The sequence below is a fragment of the Staurois parvus genome, unplaced genomic scaffold (genome assembly GCF_062004578.1).
Source record: "Staurois parvus isolate SC_StPar_1 unplaced genomic scaffold, SC_StPar_1.0 ptg000048l, whole genome shotgun sequence".
NCBI lineage: Eukaryota > Metazoa > Chordata > Amphibia > Anura > Ranidae > Staurois > Staurois parvus.
In genome coordinates, this window is record NW_028317844.1 from 3,948,149 (window position 1) to 3,968,068 (window position 19,920).

Genomic DNA, 19,920 nt, shown 5'->3' on the forward strand with positions numbered 1-19,920 from the left:
AGTTCAGAAAAAAGGGAGTGGAGAGCTGATATTACACACTGCAGAGCTCAATGAGGAGAGCTCTAAGAGCTTATTTGAAGGAAGGAGACACTCCTCTTCCCCCACACACACATACACACAGGTCAAAGAAACAAAGCTTGGGCTGTCAGTGTTCTAGAGGTCCCTCCCCTGTCACCATTTTTCTCTTTGTGTCAAACAACTTGTCACAAGTGGCTCAAGCTGACAGCAGAGGAAGGACGCAGCAGACAGAAATGACACTTCGTGCTCTGGATAGAGACAAGTACATACTATAGAGGGATATTCATTGTTCAAATCTGAGGTTTACAACCGCTTTAAACATTCTGGGCTTCATGCATATACATTCTTCCTGTTGCCTATAGCAGTCAGTGTGGTTTTCCTATAGTATAGGGCAAGGGTAGACAACCTGCGGCTCCCTAGCTGTTGTGGAACTACATTTCCCATGAGGCATTGAAAAGATTACAAAACTGACAGTTACAGCTTTGACTTGCAGAGGCATGATGGAACTTGTAGTCCTCCGGCTCTCAGGTTGCCTACCCCTGGTATAGGGGAATGAGGCCACTGATTAGTTGCTGTAGGCAGCAAGTACAAAACTTTACTAAAACTTTTATGGATGAGACCCACTGTCACTTGTATTAACATTAAAGCCCAAATCTACCCATAACGTTTTATATTGTAACCTTGGTAAAATAGGTGAGATTTAAAATGCCCATAGACATAAGATGACTGCCACCCAATCCAGCAGTTTTTAGGCTGGAAAAAGGAACAATATAATGCCTATGATCTACCTGCAGACACATCCGGGTGAGAATCTTCTGTAATAATAATAATCAGAGACGCTAAAAAACATTTGCTACAATCTGCTTGCCCATCACTTTCTGATTGGAAGAGGGAAGTAGATGCAATTATGGAAGCTGAGTAATGGATGCACATGGTTAGGAATTCATGGGAGAAATGTAAAGCTGTATAGCAGGGATGGATGTACTATTCCTCTGAGATATCAGATGCTTGATTGTTTTTTGGTAGATTTGATACATTGCATACCCCTATGTTGTTGTTTTTAGCCACCCGGGTGTTGTTCATTGTTCCCTGGACAGTGTTTTTTTTTTTTACTCTGCCTTATTTCCCCTGTCCTCTCCCACCGCCCACCCCCCTTTTTTTTGCATTCCTGGGTACCATTGGTACCCAGCTTATGTACAGCTTACAGACAACATTTATGGTTTATATCTGCTGTTGTATGTCTCTAGTTCCTTTTTTTTTTGCTTGTTTGCCTGGTCACTGTGAATGTATTTGGTGATACTTTTGTATAATCTGAAAATGTTAATAAATTATAAAAAAAAAACATTTGCTAGTGTTCTCCTCTGAGAAGCTGGCACAAGAGTGGTCTATAGCACAACTCTCTGTGCTCATTTGCAATACCTTTATGTTACCTGCACTGACCAGCACATGTGCCTGAGGGTGGTTGGCTTGGCATGTCCACCCACCCTCTATGTAGTGTCTAGGTACAGTTACAGAACTTCTGTCAAGTTTTTATTGCTGTCTATCTAACCCTACTGGACCAACTCATTTTTTGACAGCTGCAGTAGATCCAGGTACACTTCTAATATTTCTGTTGTCCTGAGTGTCCATTGATCACATTCGTCCATTTAAAGCTTCATTTACCTGCAGACCTCTTTTCAAGATCATCTCTCTCTCATTTCTGAAGTATGAAATATCCTTTGGTATGGGAACAGAGCTAGAAGATCAGAAAGAAAAGCATGAAGTCATTGCGGCAAGATTCATATCAACCATATCACACCAAGTGCTGTTTTAATAAGAAAGCCTACAACTTGATTGAGGAACTATGAACCCCGCTAGCTGGAGAACCTGGAGGCTCTAATAGAGTTCAGAACAGTTTTATTTATTTATGTCCTAAAAGTTCAACTCTGGGGAAACTTGGAAATGATCACTTGCAGTGGGGCTGTGCCCGCATTGCAAGTTTTAAAGTGTTACTAAACCCACAACAGTAAAATCAGTCTGTATATGCAGTAAGGCATGCTTGTTATACTCACTGTGGAACCTAAGGGGTTAATCCTCTGCATTGTGTAAAAAGGCTGTTTGATCCTCCCCTTCTTCCAGTGCTCCCCTCATATCTCCTGATCAGACATATCGTGTGTAGTCACTCTGCACATGCTCAGTTTGGTGTGTATTGCTAGAGGGGTTTTTTTTTTTCTTGGTAGAGACATGTGATCACCACAGGGCCAATCAGCAACGTTCAGACAGAGGCCAGGGGTCCTGCATCCTCCTATAGCAAAATGAAAACTCCTTCTACAAGCTTTAACTGGTACTCTGCTGGACACAGATAGAAGTAACAAGACTGCTCTAACTGCTGATGAGAAAAGGTATTTAGCAATTTATAGTTACTAAAATAATTGCACTTTCATGTTCTGCGTACTGTGGGAGACCAGATATAGTGAATGCAGGGTCCAGGGTTTAGTAACACTTTAAGTGCTTCTTTAAACCTGCGGTGCTCCCCAATGCTTCAGCAGTGGACTGTCCCTCTGCGTCATCACATTCAATGCAGGAATATGGACCCTGCACTGGTCTTGATGAATTCAGGACCTCAGACTGCTTGAGCACTGGGGAGAAGACGTTGCAGGGACTGGTCTATCAGCGTGCAGAAGCAAAAGATTTGAATTAGTAAACTTACTTCAACAAGTCCCCTAGACCTAAACGGTTAACCCCTGCAGTTTCCCATAGTTGGGTGTTAAAACAAATGAAACAAATCCTATGGTGTGATCTTTACAAGTAGCATGCAGTTGCAGTTAGTCTCTCATGATTTCACAATCTACTTACCACTTGTGTATTTTACTCCATGGAGAGTCATGTATTCCAGCCATGAACTGCTACTTCTATTGATCTAGTGATTTCAGAAGGGCAGTTGAACTACTGAAAACACCCTATGTAGCGTTATCTTTTTAGCAAACCATGGATATTTTGGATGCCGGTTCACACTAGAGAAATGCATTCCAGATGCGTTCCGGGGGCATTTTTTGCATGCGCGTTTTTGATGTGTTTTTGGCATGTTCCAGTGCGTTTTTTATGCATTCAAGTTCATTTTTTCCCCTTTCTTTTTCTTTAATTTAAATACGGACATGTGCATTCCAGTGCGTTTTTGGTGCGTTTTGGTGCGTTCCGGTGCATTCTGGTGCATTTTTTATATGTTTTACTGCGTTACAGTACAGTTCTGTGCAGGAAAAATGCAGCATGTTCTACTTTTTTTTCTGCAACTGGAACTGCAAGCACTGATGTGAACTATGACATTGACAACCATATAACCTACTTTCTGTGAGTTTTGGATACAGAAAAAAAGCAACTGAAATACATGTAGTGTGAACTGGCCCTTAGAGTGGACTATGATGAAAACTCATCTAAGAATTTGTTTTGAGAAAGTGGACAAAAACATGTTAAAATTCAAATGGCTGACCTGATTCTAAACAAGCAAATCTCTATTCTGTGAAAATGAATGCATTGTTATGCACGCTGTCCTTTAATGAACGTACCTGTAGGCCCGACCAGGTGTACCACAAAGAATTCCATTTTCTTCTATCTCTGTCTTCAGTTCTGATAACTGGGAAGCTAATTGCTTCTCTAGGGATTGGATATTATCGCTGGAAGATATTCTGTACACTTCACTCATTATCTAGGTTTTTGGCAAACAGGAAAGACAAATATTAATGAAACCCCGAAGTCACAGCAGCTACCTAGTCTATAGATAAAGCATTGCCTGCACTGCGAACAGCTAGAATAAAAAAAGTTTATGTTTATATTTATTACTTTCTTTTTATTTTTTCGTTCTGTGACTTCTCTTTACCAATTAAAAATGTGTCTATGAAAAGGAAAAATGCATAGAACAAAATATCGATATAAGTGACCATCATATATGGCTGGAATTATGATTTTAAAGGTGAAACGGCCTTCAAGTATATGAAATATGTTTTTTTTTTTTTAAGGAGCAGGGAAAGTTAGCCCCTCTGTTAAGTTTTAAAGCTGTATGTGTCCTCTCTTCGCTTTCCTGTGGAGAGTCACCCCACTCCTTTTAAATTTTATTTAAAAATTTGAATAGGATGCAGAGGCATTAAAAATGCTCTAAGGTGTTTATTGCTGTCTGTGTCCACACTGGGGAGATTCAACCTCTCAATTTTTCTTGTGACCACTGTCATTGTAACAGGATGGGTGATCACCCCAGAGATCAGACAGAGAGTAACTGTAAATTGCAGTTTAATAAATAAGTGCACAGTTAGAAATGATAATACAAAACAGGGTCAGAAGAGCAAAGAACACACATACATTGCAGACTAATACAAAACATATTATGAACGTTGCACAAATGTGGAATTTTTACTTCAATGTCTCTGTGACCCAATCAAGGTAACATAGCTGCATAGCATAGTTTCTATAAGACTTTATAACAGAGATTCAATCTGAGAATCACTACTTTAGCAGATCAGCACAGAACTTCCCTAGGAGTGGCACTCTTTACGTCTGGAGGAAAAGAGTTTTACTTTCCAAATACAGAAAGGCTTCTTCACAGTAAAAGCGGTGAAAATGTGGAATAGACTCCCTCAAGAGTTGGTTCTGGCCAGCTCAGCAGATTGTTTTAAAAAAGGCCTGGATTCTTTCCTAGATACACAGAATATAACTGGATGCTAATATTTATAGGCAAATTTGATCCAGGCAATATCCAATTGCCACTTGGAGGATCGGGAAGGTATTTTTTTCCCCTGCAGGAGCAAACTGTGACATGCTTTATTGTTTTTTTTGCCTTCCTCTGGATCAACTGTGAGTATAGGACTGTATAATTCCCCGCCCCACCTTTTATTGGTTGCACTCGATGGAATTCTGTCTTTTTAAATCAGACTAACTATGTAACACAGCTACTTGCAATTGTCCTCATAAACAGTGCCTCTCACAGTGAAGTCCTGGGTAGCTCTGGTCACACAGGTGAACAGCTGTAGGGATCCAAGGTCTGAGGATGAAGCACCATTCCACTGGAGCTACAGTACTCTGGTAGCAACCATGTGGGAGAAGCCTAACCAGTGTACCCAAAAAAAAAAATGAGTAAACACGCGTGGCGGCTTAACTGCACTATATCTATACTATACTATATATACTATACAAAACCAAAAATGCTATTTAATTCATTGTTAATATTTAAAGCAAACTCGCTCATCCATCCATGTCTCCATGCTTTATTTTGTTAAGATATAATTTTGAAAAACACCCCCTGGCATTTGTGGCAGTGGCAGAGGTGCCAGAAAGAAGCCTTTACTGCATCAATGACACAAAAAGGCCTGGTTAGGCATGTCAAGGTGTTGTCAGGCATATTGTAAATGGGCTTTTTTGTGGCATTGGTGCAGTAAAAGCTTCTTTCTGGCACCTCGACCAAACAGCGCAGCCTGTATATCTTTTCAGGTTGCCTGTGGGTTTTTATTTGAATCCCGGACAATTCTTCTGTCAGTTGTGGCTGCAATCTTTCTTGGTCTACCTGACCTTGGCTTGGTATCAAGAGATCCCCGAACTTTCCACTTCTTAATAGGTGATTTAACAGTACTGATTGGTATATTCAAGGCTTTGGACATCTTTTTATGTCCTTTTCCATCTTTATAAAGCTCCATTACCTTGTTACGCAGGACTTTTGACAGTTCTTTTCTGATCCCCATGGCTCAGTATCTAGCCTAGTCAGTGCTTCCACGTAAGAGCTAACAAACTCATTGACTATTTATACACCACTGACACTAATTGCAATTTAAAAAGCCACAGATGTGGGACATTTACTTCCAATTGGCATTTTGTGTGTCACCTTGTGTGTCTGTACCAAGGCCAAACATTCCAGGGTATGTAAACTTTTGATCATGGCCATTTGGGTGATTTCTGTTATCATTATGATTTAAAAAAGAGAAAACAACTATTTGATAAGAAATGGCTTCATATGATCATCATCCTTCAATAAAAGAGCATGTTTTAGCATGATCAGTCATATTTTCAATATCGATGCCAAAATTTCACAATTTCTGCCAGGGTATGTAAACTTTTGAGCATAACTGTAAATAGGATATAGTTTCCTATCCATTTACTAATGCCAGCTGCATAAGGATTAAAAATAGTCAATGTTGACTGAGAGAGTGAAGTTCCACTTTAAAATATGAAGACTCCTGAGGTGTATGACATCATTTGCCTAGGCATGGAAACCAGGAAGTAACTGAAGAAATGTAAAAAAAAAGTTTAAAACAAGTAAATATGATATACTTTCCTATCCATTTACTAATGCTAGCAGCATAAGGTTTCAAAATAGTCAACATTGATTGAGAGAGTGAGGTTCCACTCAGGGGCAGACTGACCATTCGGGTACTCAGGCACTGCCCGAGGGCCCAGGGTCAGTAGGGGGCACCATGGTACCTTTCATAGGCTTTTTTGGGTGTAGTTTGAGTGTGAGTGAGGACACAAGGGCCCCATGATCCCCTATTGCCCGGGGGCCCCATGAGTTGTCAGTCCTGCCCTCGTTCCACTTTAAATTTTGAAGACTGCAGGGATGTATGACATCATTTGCCTAGGCATTGAATCCAGGAAGTAACTGGAGAAATGTAAAACAAAAGTTTAAAACAAGTAAATATGATATAGTTTCCTATCCATCCACAAGTGAAGTTCCACTTTTTAAATTTTGTCTATACTGTAGAAAATGACTGTTCACAGAAAAAAGGCAATTCACAGCAATTGCCCTACATATGTTGCAGAAGAGGACACTGTTTATGCACAAGGCATATTACAGACATTTACACCCCACAGGAGGCCAGAGGAGCACTTCCCTAGAATGGAGCTATGATATTGCGTGTTCCCATTGTGATCCCCCAATGTTCTTGCAGATACCCGGCTGCCAGTGAGAGACTGTTCCTACAAGCTGACACAGGAGACACCTATTCTTTCCTTCTTGGATGGGTACCTCTCCCTATTTCTCTTCCTATTCTCTCCCTAGCCAGCTGAGGCCCTGTCCCTATCTTACTCCCACACTGCAGGCACACCGAAGAACATAGAATTTCACTATTTTTGCAATTCTCAGTTGAGATTGCTGCCCAAATCTTGCAGGATTTTGATATCTTATAAGATTGCTGTTGTCCTCAAGATGGTAACCGGAAGCCTACAGCAGAGAGACAATTATTCCTTAATGGGCGCCTGCTATCCTGAAGAAATAGCACAGTGCCACCTTCAGGTCTGGGGGACATACTGTAGCCTATAGTATAGTCTTTTAGAAAAGATGTGTGCCATTAATAAGGCTATGGCCTAGCTGTCCGCATGCCAGTTCTGACAGTGAAGGGCCTCTCACTGGGCTGCACATCACTTGCCCAGCTACCTCTGTCTTATCAGTTGTGGGCTCTCAGACCTGCTGAGGGAGGAAAGCTAAGAAACTTCCCTGGGGCTGTCCAGGAAGCAAGAGTTTCAGGGAAGGGAGTTAAAGGGACCTGCACTTGCATCTGAGCATGGTGAGTAAATGGGCACTCTGCTACATCACCAGTACAAAAGGTTATGGGAAACACCTGGGCATTTGTAACCCGCTGACTGCCAATGACAGGCACTTTTTCTTCCCATTGACTAGCCTGCAGCACTATATTACATACTCCTGACCTTCACGCACTGTATGTTGTGCTGTACATTATGCTGTTAACTTCTGCATTTTATCAGCTATGTTGTACGTTAAATACTCCTGATTTTTACACTGTATACACTCGGGACTACAAAATAGCCCTAATGACATATTTTGGGTGGTAGTTCCTTTTAGAACCTACCTATCCTAAAAGGCAACAAGCGGTGCCATAACACCATTGTGCACCCCTCCACCTGTCCGGAAATGGAACCGCACATGGCCATATTTTGTTATGGGTGGCCACTGTCTGCAACAGACATTTACGTTTGTAAATCAGCCAATATTTATAAACTGTCCGTAAATTTATGAACGGTTGGCATGGCTGCTGACAGATACATGAATCAGGCACAAGTACCAACACTTTCACTGTGCCCCAACGGAATTCTGTAGGGTGCATCACTCTTTATGAATTCCCCTGACTCTGTTTTATGTTGCACTTTGTAAGCTGTGTTGTACATTACATGCTCCTGACCGTAGTATTTATTGTCTCAACAGTTGCTTGTTGCTATGTAGTCTCCAACTTCTTTAAGGAAGGCTCATACAAAGTGTTAGCTTACTTGTGTATATTCTGTGTGCGTAAAAATATGTCATAAAAGTGTTTTTATTTAAAAAAAAAAAAAAAAAAAAAGATCCTTTGTGCTGAAGTCTGTGTGTCTAGAGTCTAGACTCTTACTTGTAGCAGTGTAAGTGGGTACAAGGCTGTAGCCAGGGGCAGACTGACAACTCATGGGGCCCCCGGGCAATAGGGGATCATAGGGCCCCTGTGTCCTTGGCCATACTTAAAGCACACCCAAAAAAGCCTATAAAAGGTACCAGGGGCATTTCATGGGGCCCCCTTCTGACCCCGGGCCCTCGGGCAGTGCCCGAGTGCTCGAATGGTCAGTCCGCCCCTGGCTGTAGCACATGCGAGTGATGTTCATTGCCAGTAGGCTCAGATTTTATTAAGCCACACCTATTCTAAAATATCATGTAACCACACCCACTTTTGCTTTGGCATTCACCACATGTTGCCTTTGACCCTGGTGTCCCTCTTTCTCAATTTCTAAAGTTGGGTGATGTCCACAATTAAGCTGGGCATACACTATATAATCTGATTGTACAGATCTGATCTACTAATAACTACATCATATAAGGGCCTGTGTGATCAGACAGAAATTGATTGGATTGTATAGGTTTGTCCTCCCATTACATAGAATTGGTAAATGTAAATGAGATTGTAGATGGACTGTACAATGAAATTGTAGTGTGCATGGCAACTCTAAAGCTAGACGTTCATGGGTCCGTTTTTTCATTCAAACAGATGGTTGAACAAAAAACTGACCCGATTCCCCCATCCACACACTGAGTCACTGTATTCTGACAGAGGGGAGACTTCCCTGCTGAAACAACTGAATTTTGATCATGTACATCCAACTTTAGGTTCACCACACACTTTACAGTCTAACTGTACAATCTCTTTTAGACTTAACAACAACAACTATGTAGTGCAAGAACCCACCTGATCAGATACAGATCTAGATGATTGGGTAGATGAGGAAATTCTTTGTGTGACATAGTTTTGATAGATCTAAAGTTGATTGTACAGAGAGTGTAGTGTTTATGGTGACCCTAAAGCTCTGTGTGATTGACAACCTTTTGTTTCAGTTAAAGGATCCATGCACGCTGGGTTAAAAAACAGCAGTGCTCTTGACAGAAATAATTTTAAGTGTTCTTTTATTCTAGTGCTTAGAAGTATTTAGGGTTTTTTTCTGCCGGAAAAAATGCTCTAAAAAGCACAAAACAAAAGGTTTTTTTCTGCCTCTAAACACTGAGCCTAAAATATGCCTCTAAATAACCTACCAGTGGTCACATAGTATAACATTCGTTGTTTCTGCAGGCAAAACTCTAAACTCTTGGAGCAGTGCTTTTTTAAGCCAATGTGCATGGACCCAAAGTGATTGTAAATGTTAATTTGTATTATTTTAATAACAATCATGTTATACTTACCTGGTCTGTGGAATAGTTTTGGACAGAGCAGTCTGATTCTCCTCTGTGCGGGTCCTCCACTGGTGCTCCTGGCTCCTACACCTTTCCAAGTGCTATGAGTGCACTCGTAGATGCTTGCTCCTGATCTTGATCCAGCCCTGTGCATAAGAGCAGCGTCACTCTCCTGCCTTACTGGCTGTGATTGGCAGCAGTAGCAGCCAATGGCTCCCTCTTCTATCTCTGAGCCAATGAGGAGGGAAAGAGCAGCTGCTCTCATGGACATGGCTGGATCAAGATCAGGCTAAGGTTAATATGGGGGGAAGGGCTGCATACAGAAGGTGTTTCACCTTAATCCATAGAATGCATTAAAGTGGAACTTTAGGTAAAAAATTTAAAATTGGCAGACAGGCAGCATTTTTAATGCAGAAGAGACATGCTTTGTCTTTTCTGCATTCAAGCTATCAACATGCCTGTCCACCCCTGTACAGTGAGCTGCGCAGGCGCAGCTCATGGTACAAATTTGCCAATGCTGAATTGGACGGAACTCCTGTGGGCAGCACAGTGGCTAAATGGTTAGCACTTCTGCCTGGCAGCACTAGGGTCGTTGGTTCGAATCCCAGCCACGGCACCTCCTGCCTGGAGTTTGCATGTTCTCCCTGTGCCTGCATGGGTTTCCTCCGGGTGCTCCAGTTTCCTCCCACACTCCAAAGACATGGTGCTAAGTTAATCGGCTCCTGCCTAAATTGTCCCTAGTATGTATATGTATGTATGAATGTAAGTTAGGGACCTTAAATTGTACGCCCCTTGAGGGTTAGGGACTAATGTGAATGTACAATATATGTGTAAAGCGCTGCGTCAATTGATGGCACTATATAAGTACCTGATATAAATAAATAAACTCCCGCACATGCATGGGAGTGACATCATCCCCACCTGGCCAATGAGAGCAGGCTGCATTTGGGACCCAGCATTTAGCTGCTTGAAGAAGACAGCGGCTGGGTGGGGAGCTCCCAGACAGGGCATTGCTGGATCAGAGGTGAGTATAGTTCTCCATTAAAGCAGAGTTCTGCCCCCCTCCCTCACCTCCCAAATAAGAAATTAAAAGTGAGCAGCTACAAATACTGTGGTTGCTGACTATTAATAGTAGGGCACTTACCTGTCCAGACATCCAGTGGTGTCTTTACCCCGAGCCGATTCTACAATGTGTATTTGTGCTGGCGCTGCCATCTTGACTAAGTGCACGGTGCTTTGTGAATGTGCTGCAGTCCTCTGGGACCTTGGAAGTGTCTGAGAGGGGTGCCAAACTTTTGGCTCACTTTGCCAGAAGTGGGAGCGGGTACCTGTCAAAACCAGGTACCTGCTCCCCCACAAAAGGTGCCAAATGTGGCAGTGAAGGGGGGGGGGGGGAGGCAGAAAAGCAGAGTTCCACTTTTGGGTTGAACTCTGCTTTAAAGCAAAAAGTCTGCCTGTAGAACCATTTTAAGAAAAACTGCCTCCCAAAATGCAGAGCAAACTCCGAATATCTGAAAGGAAACGAACTGTAATGAATCATCGCCCACCTTTACAATGGTAGAACAAAAAGGTTGCTCAGAGGATGTGTTTACTAAAGCATAGTGACAATGACAATTGCTCATCGTGGTAAAATGCCCGATTTTCTCTAATGATTCAATGAACAATGACTTTCCCCATTCTGTGACATCCTACAAGTGACTTTTCTGGTAAGACTAGAGGGCAGTCATCCGTTAAGTGAAAACAAAGCAATCCAGTGTCATGTATTACCTGTGGGAGATCTGCCAGACTCTACAAATCCGGGCTGGTTGTGTGATGATCAGAATCAGATCAGTGATCGGAGATCGCTCGGTGTATCAGATCAGTGTATGGACAGTGTAGGTGTAAGTGGCAGCGCTTCCCTGGTCTCCATAGCAACCCCAGTACACACGCCTGTGAGCTCAGGGAGCAGCCGAGACTTGTACACTGACACAGCGAATCCTTCTCTGCCTGCTCATTGTACGGAGCCCGTCCTCTGTACTGGGCAGGTTATGGGGACGTCCTGTATCCTTTGTAATGCAATGCTTTCATCACTATCATTCTAAGCTCTATCATAAAGGATGGTGCCACTGGAGATCCAACAGTGTTCAATCAGTGTGTTGTCTGCAGCGTAACCTAGGTAGGGGTAGGGGTATGGATGTACAGTGGATATAAATAGTCTACACACCCATGTTAAAGTGTAAAAAAATGAGACAAAGATAAATAATTTCAGATGTTTTTCCACCTTTAATGTGACCTATAAACTGTACAACTCAATTGAACAACAAACTGAAATCTTTTAGGGAGGGGGGAGTAAACATAAAAAAACTAAAATAATGCAGTTGCATAAGTGTGCACACCCTCCTATAACTGGGGACATATCTGTATTCAGAATAAAGCAATCACATTCAAAATCATGTTAAATAGGAGTCAGTACACACCTGCCATCATTTAAAGTGCCTCTGATTAACCCCAAATAAAGTTTAGCTGCTCTAGTAGGTCTTTCCTGACATTTTCTTAGTCGCATCCTACAGCAAAAGCCATGGTCCACAGAGAGCTTCCAAAGCATCAGAGGGAACTCATTGTTAAAACGTCAGGAGAAGGGTACAAAAAAACATGGTACATGTGACAACAATCTCCCATATTCTTCATATGTCTGGGCTATGGGGTAAAGCGGCAAGACGGAAGCCTTTTCTTATGAAGAAAAACATCCATGAGGGCTGTGCACAGGAGATGCCCTCGCATTCTGACAGATTAGGAATGTTTTTGCAAGGAAGAGGAGGCAAATATTGCCAAGTCAAGATGTGCCATGCTGATAGACTCATACCCAAAAAGACTGAGTGCTGGAATCAAATCAAAAGGTGCTTCAATAAAGTATTAGTTTAAAGCGGAGTTCTGCTTTAAAGATTGGTCCTCCGCTCCCCATTAAAGATTGGCACCTTCGGGGAGCGGGGGGGGAATGGATTTGACAGGTACCCACTTCCACTTCCACTGTGATCACCTAGGCGATCGGAAACGGAAGTTGTCCTCCTACCCTCCCTCCCCGAAGTCTTGTGGGACACGTTGTCTTGGACTAGGTCACTTACAGACCATTTACCGTGATCTACCAGTGAGCCAAATTAATATGAGAATATGTGCACGTGGAAGTAAGACACTGACACTTCGCAGTTTGCCAGCTTCCTAAAATTCTGTTTTATTGAGGAACTAACAGTATCATTTATAGGGCTTATGACGCAGGCAAAGCATATACGATGATTTGGTGAAAAGTCCACTGGGTTTCTGTGTGTTCTTCCATCCGTGTTGATATCTTCCAATCATTGTCCCCAAAGAGACTCATTCCCTTTTATGGGGGTTGTTTACATTAAAAGATACTTTTCTCCTAATGAGTCACCTAGGGTGAGACTCCAGATGAAGACGCCATCTTAATTATCATCATTGTTCTGTCAACCTATATCTGATTGTTTACTTAAGAGAGTAAGGAATTTAAAAAGCAAGAAGCAGAAAGTAGCAAGACTATAAAATTGTCATTTTACTGATCATCTAATAGAACGTGGACTGTCTATCACAATCCACTACAATCCCCCCTTAAAATGGCTATTTTATTCCTGACTGTCCCTATGTCTTCTGATTTCCTAACTGCCTGGTGGCCCTCCCCTTGGAACTCTTTTAAGACGCATATAGAGCCCCTGAGTGGCTAATCCATCCCTAGAGTCTCGATACGTCCTGAGAAGGCCACAGTCAGGCACTGTCTTTCCCTGCTTATAGTTGTCTGTTGGGGGGGGAAAGTTGTAGCATTCCCCTTTTTTTATAGGTCTGAAATATGATGATCAGGGGCCATGGTCTGTAAGGGAGTATAGGATTCCCTTTCTTCACGGGGGAGTTCAACATTGTTATAGTTCAGGAATGTAAAGGAGATCTCGTTCACAGCTTTCCCTATTAGCCTCTTAATGCAAGGGATCACACAGCAGGTGACTATTGCCATTAGAATGATAATACCCAGGATAACCAGACAGGTCCCAGAAGACTACGGGGCCATTCAGGAAGTGTAGTGCTACTCGCACATGTGCAGTGAGCACCCGGTTGTAAAGCCGCAAGCTGTCACAGCCAGGTGCCCACACTGAAGATGCCGGCCTCCTGGAATACGTCCTGGCCAGTGAAACGGGCTGCGGCGGTGGCACCATGGGATCGTGGGACAGGCGAGTGACTGTTTTTTAAAAGTCAGCAGCTACAGTTTTTGCAGCTGCTGACTTTTATTTTTTTTACAGAGTGAGTGGAACTCCGCTTTAAGGGTGTGCACACTTATACAACATATTATTTTAGTTTTTTATTTTTACTTCCCTCCACCTAAAAGATTTCAGTTTATAGGTCACATTAAAGGTGGAAAAAGTTCTGAAATGATTTATCTGTGTCTAATTTTTTTACATCACAGAAACCTGACATTTTAACAGGTGTGTAGACTTTTTATATCCACTGTATGATAGCGTATGATAATGTTGCATGTTGTTCAGGAGAGGAGCTTTGGGCAGAAAAAAACCTCTAAACACTAGACGCATTTAGCGCTTGAGCGTTCATTCCAATGGCCATAACAAATTAATATTCTGGTCAATGGAATCCTTAAATGCTCAAGCACTTGACTTGCTTAAACGTGTGTGCTGCACTTGGCTTTAGGCACGTTCTTTTTTAAGCTACTTTTTCCTGCCTGGAGTAAAAGGCGTTCAGAAGGAAATTCAAACGTCCTGTGTGCATGAGGGCTTAAAGTGGTAGTAAACTGCATAAAAGGGAAAGAAAAACCCTGCAAGATAAAGGCATCTTGTGCTAGTATGCATCACATACTACCGTTTCCCCTAAAATAAGACCTACCCAGAAAATAAGACCTAGTGCTATTTTTGGGAATTGCTAAAGTATAAGACCTACCCCGAAAATAAGACCTAGTTGTGATCTGAGCTTTTTTTCAGCTGAAACGTGGCGGAACGCCATTCCGCCACCTCCAGCACTGGCCTTGCGCACACCCATATCTACTGTCTCTTATAAACACAGAAGCACGGCTGAAGTGACAGCATCATCCGCTCCCACAGAACCTACCTACCTCTGTACTCACTTTGGGACAGGGAAGGAACAGATACCTGCAGGTGCAGTATGCAGTGTGTTTAGGGGCGGGGCATTTCCTCCTGCAGCCTAATGCATGGAAGCCAATGCCCCAGGGTGATCACTGGCCAGTGGGAAGAGGCGGAGCAGTGAGTAAGTGCGCTTGGTGCACTGTGTAGGAAGATAGGAAACGAAACAGGAGTTACTATAGAGAGGGGCCGGCTGCTGACAGCTGTGTTTTGCAAAGCTAACTAACCATATGAGGGCAGTGGAGGGGGAGGGGGGGGATGTGCAAAGGTGAGCTGCAGTCAGGTATTGCAGAGGTAAATTGAGTCAGGTGAGTTGCAGACAGGGTGCATAGATGAGCTGCGGCTGGGGGGGGTGCAGAGGTGACCTGAGTTGCAACCCACCTTTGCACCCCCCAGCCACAGCTCAGCTCTGGACCCCCTGGCCACAGCTTGCCTCTGCACCCCCCAGCCACAGCTCACCTCTGCATTCCCCGTCTGCAACGCACCCCTTCACCCTGTCTGTGGCTCATATCTGCACCCTGTCTGAAACTCAACTGTCAAGTCACCCCTGCAACACCTGACTGCAGCTCACAACTGTCATCAACATGCCCTCTCCATAGTAACCCTCATCCAAAACTGTCTGCAGCTCACCTCTGCACCCTCTGTCCACACCTGGACATTTAAAAAATAATACCTACCCCAAAAATAAGACCTAGAGTGTTTTTGTGAGCCAAAAAAAATATAAGACAGTGTCTTATTTTCGGGGAAACACGGGTAGTACATTATGAAGGACTTACCTTGAAACGAAGCCCTCTAGTGGAGCGCTGTCATGGCTACCCGGGGCTTCCATCTTCACCTGGTTTTGCAAACTCTGGCCCGCTAACTGGTCAAGCCGTGATGACATCACTCCCTCACATGCATGTGGGAGTCCCAGGCCACAGGACAGTGCTCTGAAAGGATGGTATGGGTATGCCATTCCTTCAGACCACATGCGTTGAATATCAAAAAGGGTTAATATCTCATTTTAGGAGATATTAATTTTACCTACAGGTAAGCTTTAATAAGTATTACTAAACCCATAACTCTGCATTCACTATATCTGGTCTCCCACAGTATACAGAACATGGAAATGCAATTATTTTAGTAAAAACTGCTAAATACTTTTTCTCATTAACAGTTAGAGCAGTCTTGTGACTTCAGCAGAGCACTGGTTAAAGCTTGTAGGAGGAGTTTTCTTTCTGCTATAGGAGGATATAAAACCCCTGACCTCTGTCTGGACAGTACTGATTGGCCCTGTGCTGATCACGTGCACGCTCCCAAGAAAAAAAAACACCTATCAATACACACTAAACTGAGCATGTGCATGTTCAATCTGTCTTATCTGGTGGACATTTGAACAAGAGGAGGGGCAGAGAAAACAGGATCAAACAGCCTGTTTACACAATGCAGAGGATTAACCCCTTGGGTTCCACAGTGAGTATACCAAGTCCGCTTTACTGCATATACAGACTGATTTTACTGTTGTGGGTTTAGCTTACCTGTAGGTAAAATTATTCAAGAAGAGTTTACTACCACTTTAAGGCTAGGTTCACACTGCTGCGATCATTTTTTCATCTGACTTCGAGTGTGATTATGTAGTGCAGCTTGGATGCTACTTTAGTGTGCTTTGCATATTCTATGTCGACAAATTCATGCTGGAATCACACCAAAGCAGTACAGCAACCGTTCCCATAATCACACACGGAGTTGTATTGATGTGAACGATCACCATTGAAAATAGTGTGATTTCTGTTGTCATGTGATTCTGTGTGGCTCAAGTCGCATCTTCTGAAATTGCACTAGTGTGAACGGAGCCTTAGAGCTTGTTCTCATGTCTGGTAGCCAGGGGCAGACTGGGCTGGGGGGCAGGGTGGCAATTGCCCCCTGCCTGGTTCTCTCTGATGTCACTGTGGAGTGGCCAGACTGTGGCTCCCCAGAGGATACAGGGCTTTGAGCTCAGAGTCTCTCTCTCACAGCCCAGAGACATCACTGACAGTTCCCCCTCCCCTGCATGAATGGGAGAGGAGAGAGAGCTGATTCTGCTCCTCCTCCTCCCACCCACTTCTACTATGTTTGCCCCACTCACTCTCCCCAGAAATGCTGTGCCTCAAAGAAGGAGATGTGTGGGCATTACGTTTGAAGCCCAGCAGCCAGAAGAGGAAAGATGCAGCATGCCGACCCATCCATCCACTGTGTGTGAAGTCTCCCCCTTTTCTCTCTCTTGCCTCCCAGCGAGTACTCTAATGTAGGAGTGACTCTGATGTAAAGGGGGGGCTCTGCGGATTTCCTTCCCTCTTTGCTATTGACTCTGATGTAAAGGGGGGGCTCTGCGGATTTTCTTCCCTCTTTGCTATTGACTGTCGGGTTTTCTCAGTGCGATCATTGTCTGTGATTATAGCTGCAAGCAGTGATCATTGTATTCTAACAGTGGGGAAATCTGCCACTGTCAGAATACAATAGCACAGCGGGAGGGAATTCTCTATCAACACTGTGATGATTGGGGAATCTAGTGATTTTCTTTCCTTCTATGTTTGGTGGATGAAAAGAAATGTGTTTAATCTATGGACTGCTTAAAGCCTAATACACACGATCAGAAAATCATATGAAAAATACCACTTTCAAAGCGATCAGATGATAATCTGATTGTTAGTACACGTTTGTACGAAACTATTTGAAGGGACAAGCACAAAAGGTTTTCTCGTACGATTCTCATTTATTTAGTACAGTTTTCGTACAAAAATACATTACATCACTTCTGAATTTTATTTATGTTGTACAAGAATTTTTGTACCTTTAGTAACCTCTTCACTTTCAATATGAGAATAGCATGCAAAAAAAAAAAAGGACGATCGTTCATCCAATATTCTCATCGTGTGTACGGGGCTTAAGAGTGTGTCTGTGTATGTATATATAAAATGCCTGCATAAAGTATTCAGACCCCCTTCACTTTCTTCAATTTTGTTATGTTGCAGCATGATTCTACAGTTGTTTACTTTTTTCTCACTAATCTGCACTCATTGTCATAAATATTCATACCCTTTGTAACAGCACAGTTGAAATTTATCTCAGGTGCCTCCCATTTCTCTTGATCGTTGCTGAGATGTTTCTTCAGCTTGATTGGAGTCCACCTGTGGTAAATTAAATTGATTGGACATGATTTGGAAAGGCATAAACCTCTGAACGAAAAGCCTCACAGCTGACAATACATCAGAGTAAAAGCCACAAGGTCAAAAGAGCTTCCTGCAGCTCAAAGACAGGATTATTGCAAGGCACAGATCTGGGGAAGACTAAAAAAAATTCTGCTGCTGTTCCCAAGAGCACAGTGGCTCCATAATTCTCAAGTGGAAGAAGTTTGGAGCAACCAGGACCTCTTCCAAGAGCTGGTCGCCTGGCCAAACTGATCTATCGGGTAGAAAGGCCTTAGTAAGAGAGGTGACCAAAACCCGCTGGTCACTCTGACTGAGCTCCAGAGTGGAGATGTGACAAAAGTTTCAGAAGGACAACCATCACTACAGCCCTCCAACGATCTGGGCTTTATGGCAGAGTGGCTAGATGGAAGCCTCTCCTCTGTGTAAAACACATGAAAGCCCGCATGGAGTATGCTCAGTTTGGCCAGAGGACCAGCTCTTGGAAGAGGTACTGGTTGTGCCAAACCTCTTCCTCTTGAGAATTATGGAGGCCACTGTGCTCCTGGGAATCTTCAGTGCAGCAGAAATTTTTTTGTAACCTTCCCCAGATCTGTGCTTTGCAATAATCATATCTCTGAGCTCTGCAGGTAGGTCAGTTCCTTCTCTGACCTCATGGCTTTTACTCTGATACAGTATGCATTGTCAGCTGTGAGACCTTTTAGAGAGGCGCGTGTCATTGTGATATTTCAGTTTTTTATTTTTAATAAATTCACAGGCAATTTTAAAATTCTGTTTTGCTTTTTCATTATGGGGTACGGAGTGCTGGATCAAGATCGGGATCAAGTATAAGAGTAAATATGAGGAATGGTGGGACCTATATACAGTACTTTTTTAGCTTAAAGCGGAGCTCCACCCAAAAGGAACATTCCACTTTAAGGACTGGTCCCCTGCTCTCCGGTAAGGATTGGCACCTTTTGGGAGCGGGTACCTGAAATCACCAGCAGTTGTTCTCCCCCCTCCCTCTCCGTAGTACTCTGGGACACGTGACAGGTACCAGAAGACTACAGGACCATTCGCAAAGCGCAATGCTACTCGCATATGTGCAGTGAGCACCTGGCTGTGAAGCCACGAGCTGTCAGAGCCGAGTGCCCATACTGAAGATGCCAGGGCTGGGAACACAGGGTGGCCCCTGAAACAGGCTGCAAGGGGGACACCGTGGGTTCATGGTCCAGGTACCTATCCATTTTTTTATAAAGGCAGTAGCTAAAGTTATTGTAGCTGCTGACTTTTTTTTTTTTTTTTTTTTTTTTAATTTTCACTGGAACTTCGCTATAATGCATAGAATGCATCAGGGTCCTTTCACTCAGGTGTTGTTTTTTTTTTTTTTTTCTTCATCAGTTCAGTCACATTTTTTTCAAAGAAAAAATGGAACAGTTTACAGCAGTGACATCTGTTTCTCATCATTTTCTGGTAAGTTTTTTTACATCCTTTACCAATTTTTTTATTATGGATGTTAACGGATATGGACATTAATGGATGTAAACAGATGATCATCCGTTTACATCTGCTAGTCCATTATAATACAAGGGTGTCCGTTTTCCATTCGTAAACAGACAGATGAAAAACGAACATACAAAATTCCTGTGTGAAAGGACCCTACAGGTTAAAAAAACACAGCATTCTGCCTTTAGAACCACTTTTATCTGAAAATTATGAGTACAAATGTTCATTGACCCCCAGATCATCTCATCTTGCATGTATGAATGTGGTTGTGATAAAGGAATGTAGTGTCACATGGATTTGAAAGCACACTCCAAGTGATCTTGTAAGGTAATTTCTAGATACTTGCTGTGTTTATTATGCAGCATTAGTACCTCGTGGAGAGGTATTGGGGTTGATTTACTAAAACTGGAGAGTGCAAAATCTGGTGCAGCTGTGCATAGAAACCAATTAACTTCAGCTTGTTCAATTA

The 19,920-nt window shown here is 42.9% G+C and overlaps 1 protein-coding gene across 1 annotated transcript in view; it reads right to left on the minus strand.

Moving 5' to 3' along the window:
- LOC149470307 (uncharacterized) overlaps positions 1-3,697 on the minus strand; it is a 133,976-nt gene extending 130,279 nt beyond the window's left edge. The window contains exons 1-2 of the mRNA XM_089664762.1: positions 3,561-3,697; positions 1,681-1,753 (exon numbers count right to left, since the gene is read on the minus strand). Coding sequence (XP_089520888.1) covers positions 1,681-1,753; positions 3,561-3,697 — 210 coding nt within the window. The remainder of the gene's footprint in view (positions 1-1,680; positions 1,754-3,560) is intronic.
- Between the last annotated feature and the right edge of the window lie 16,223 nt (positions 3,698-19,920).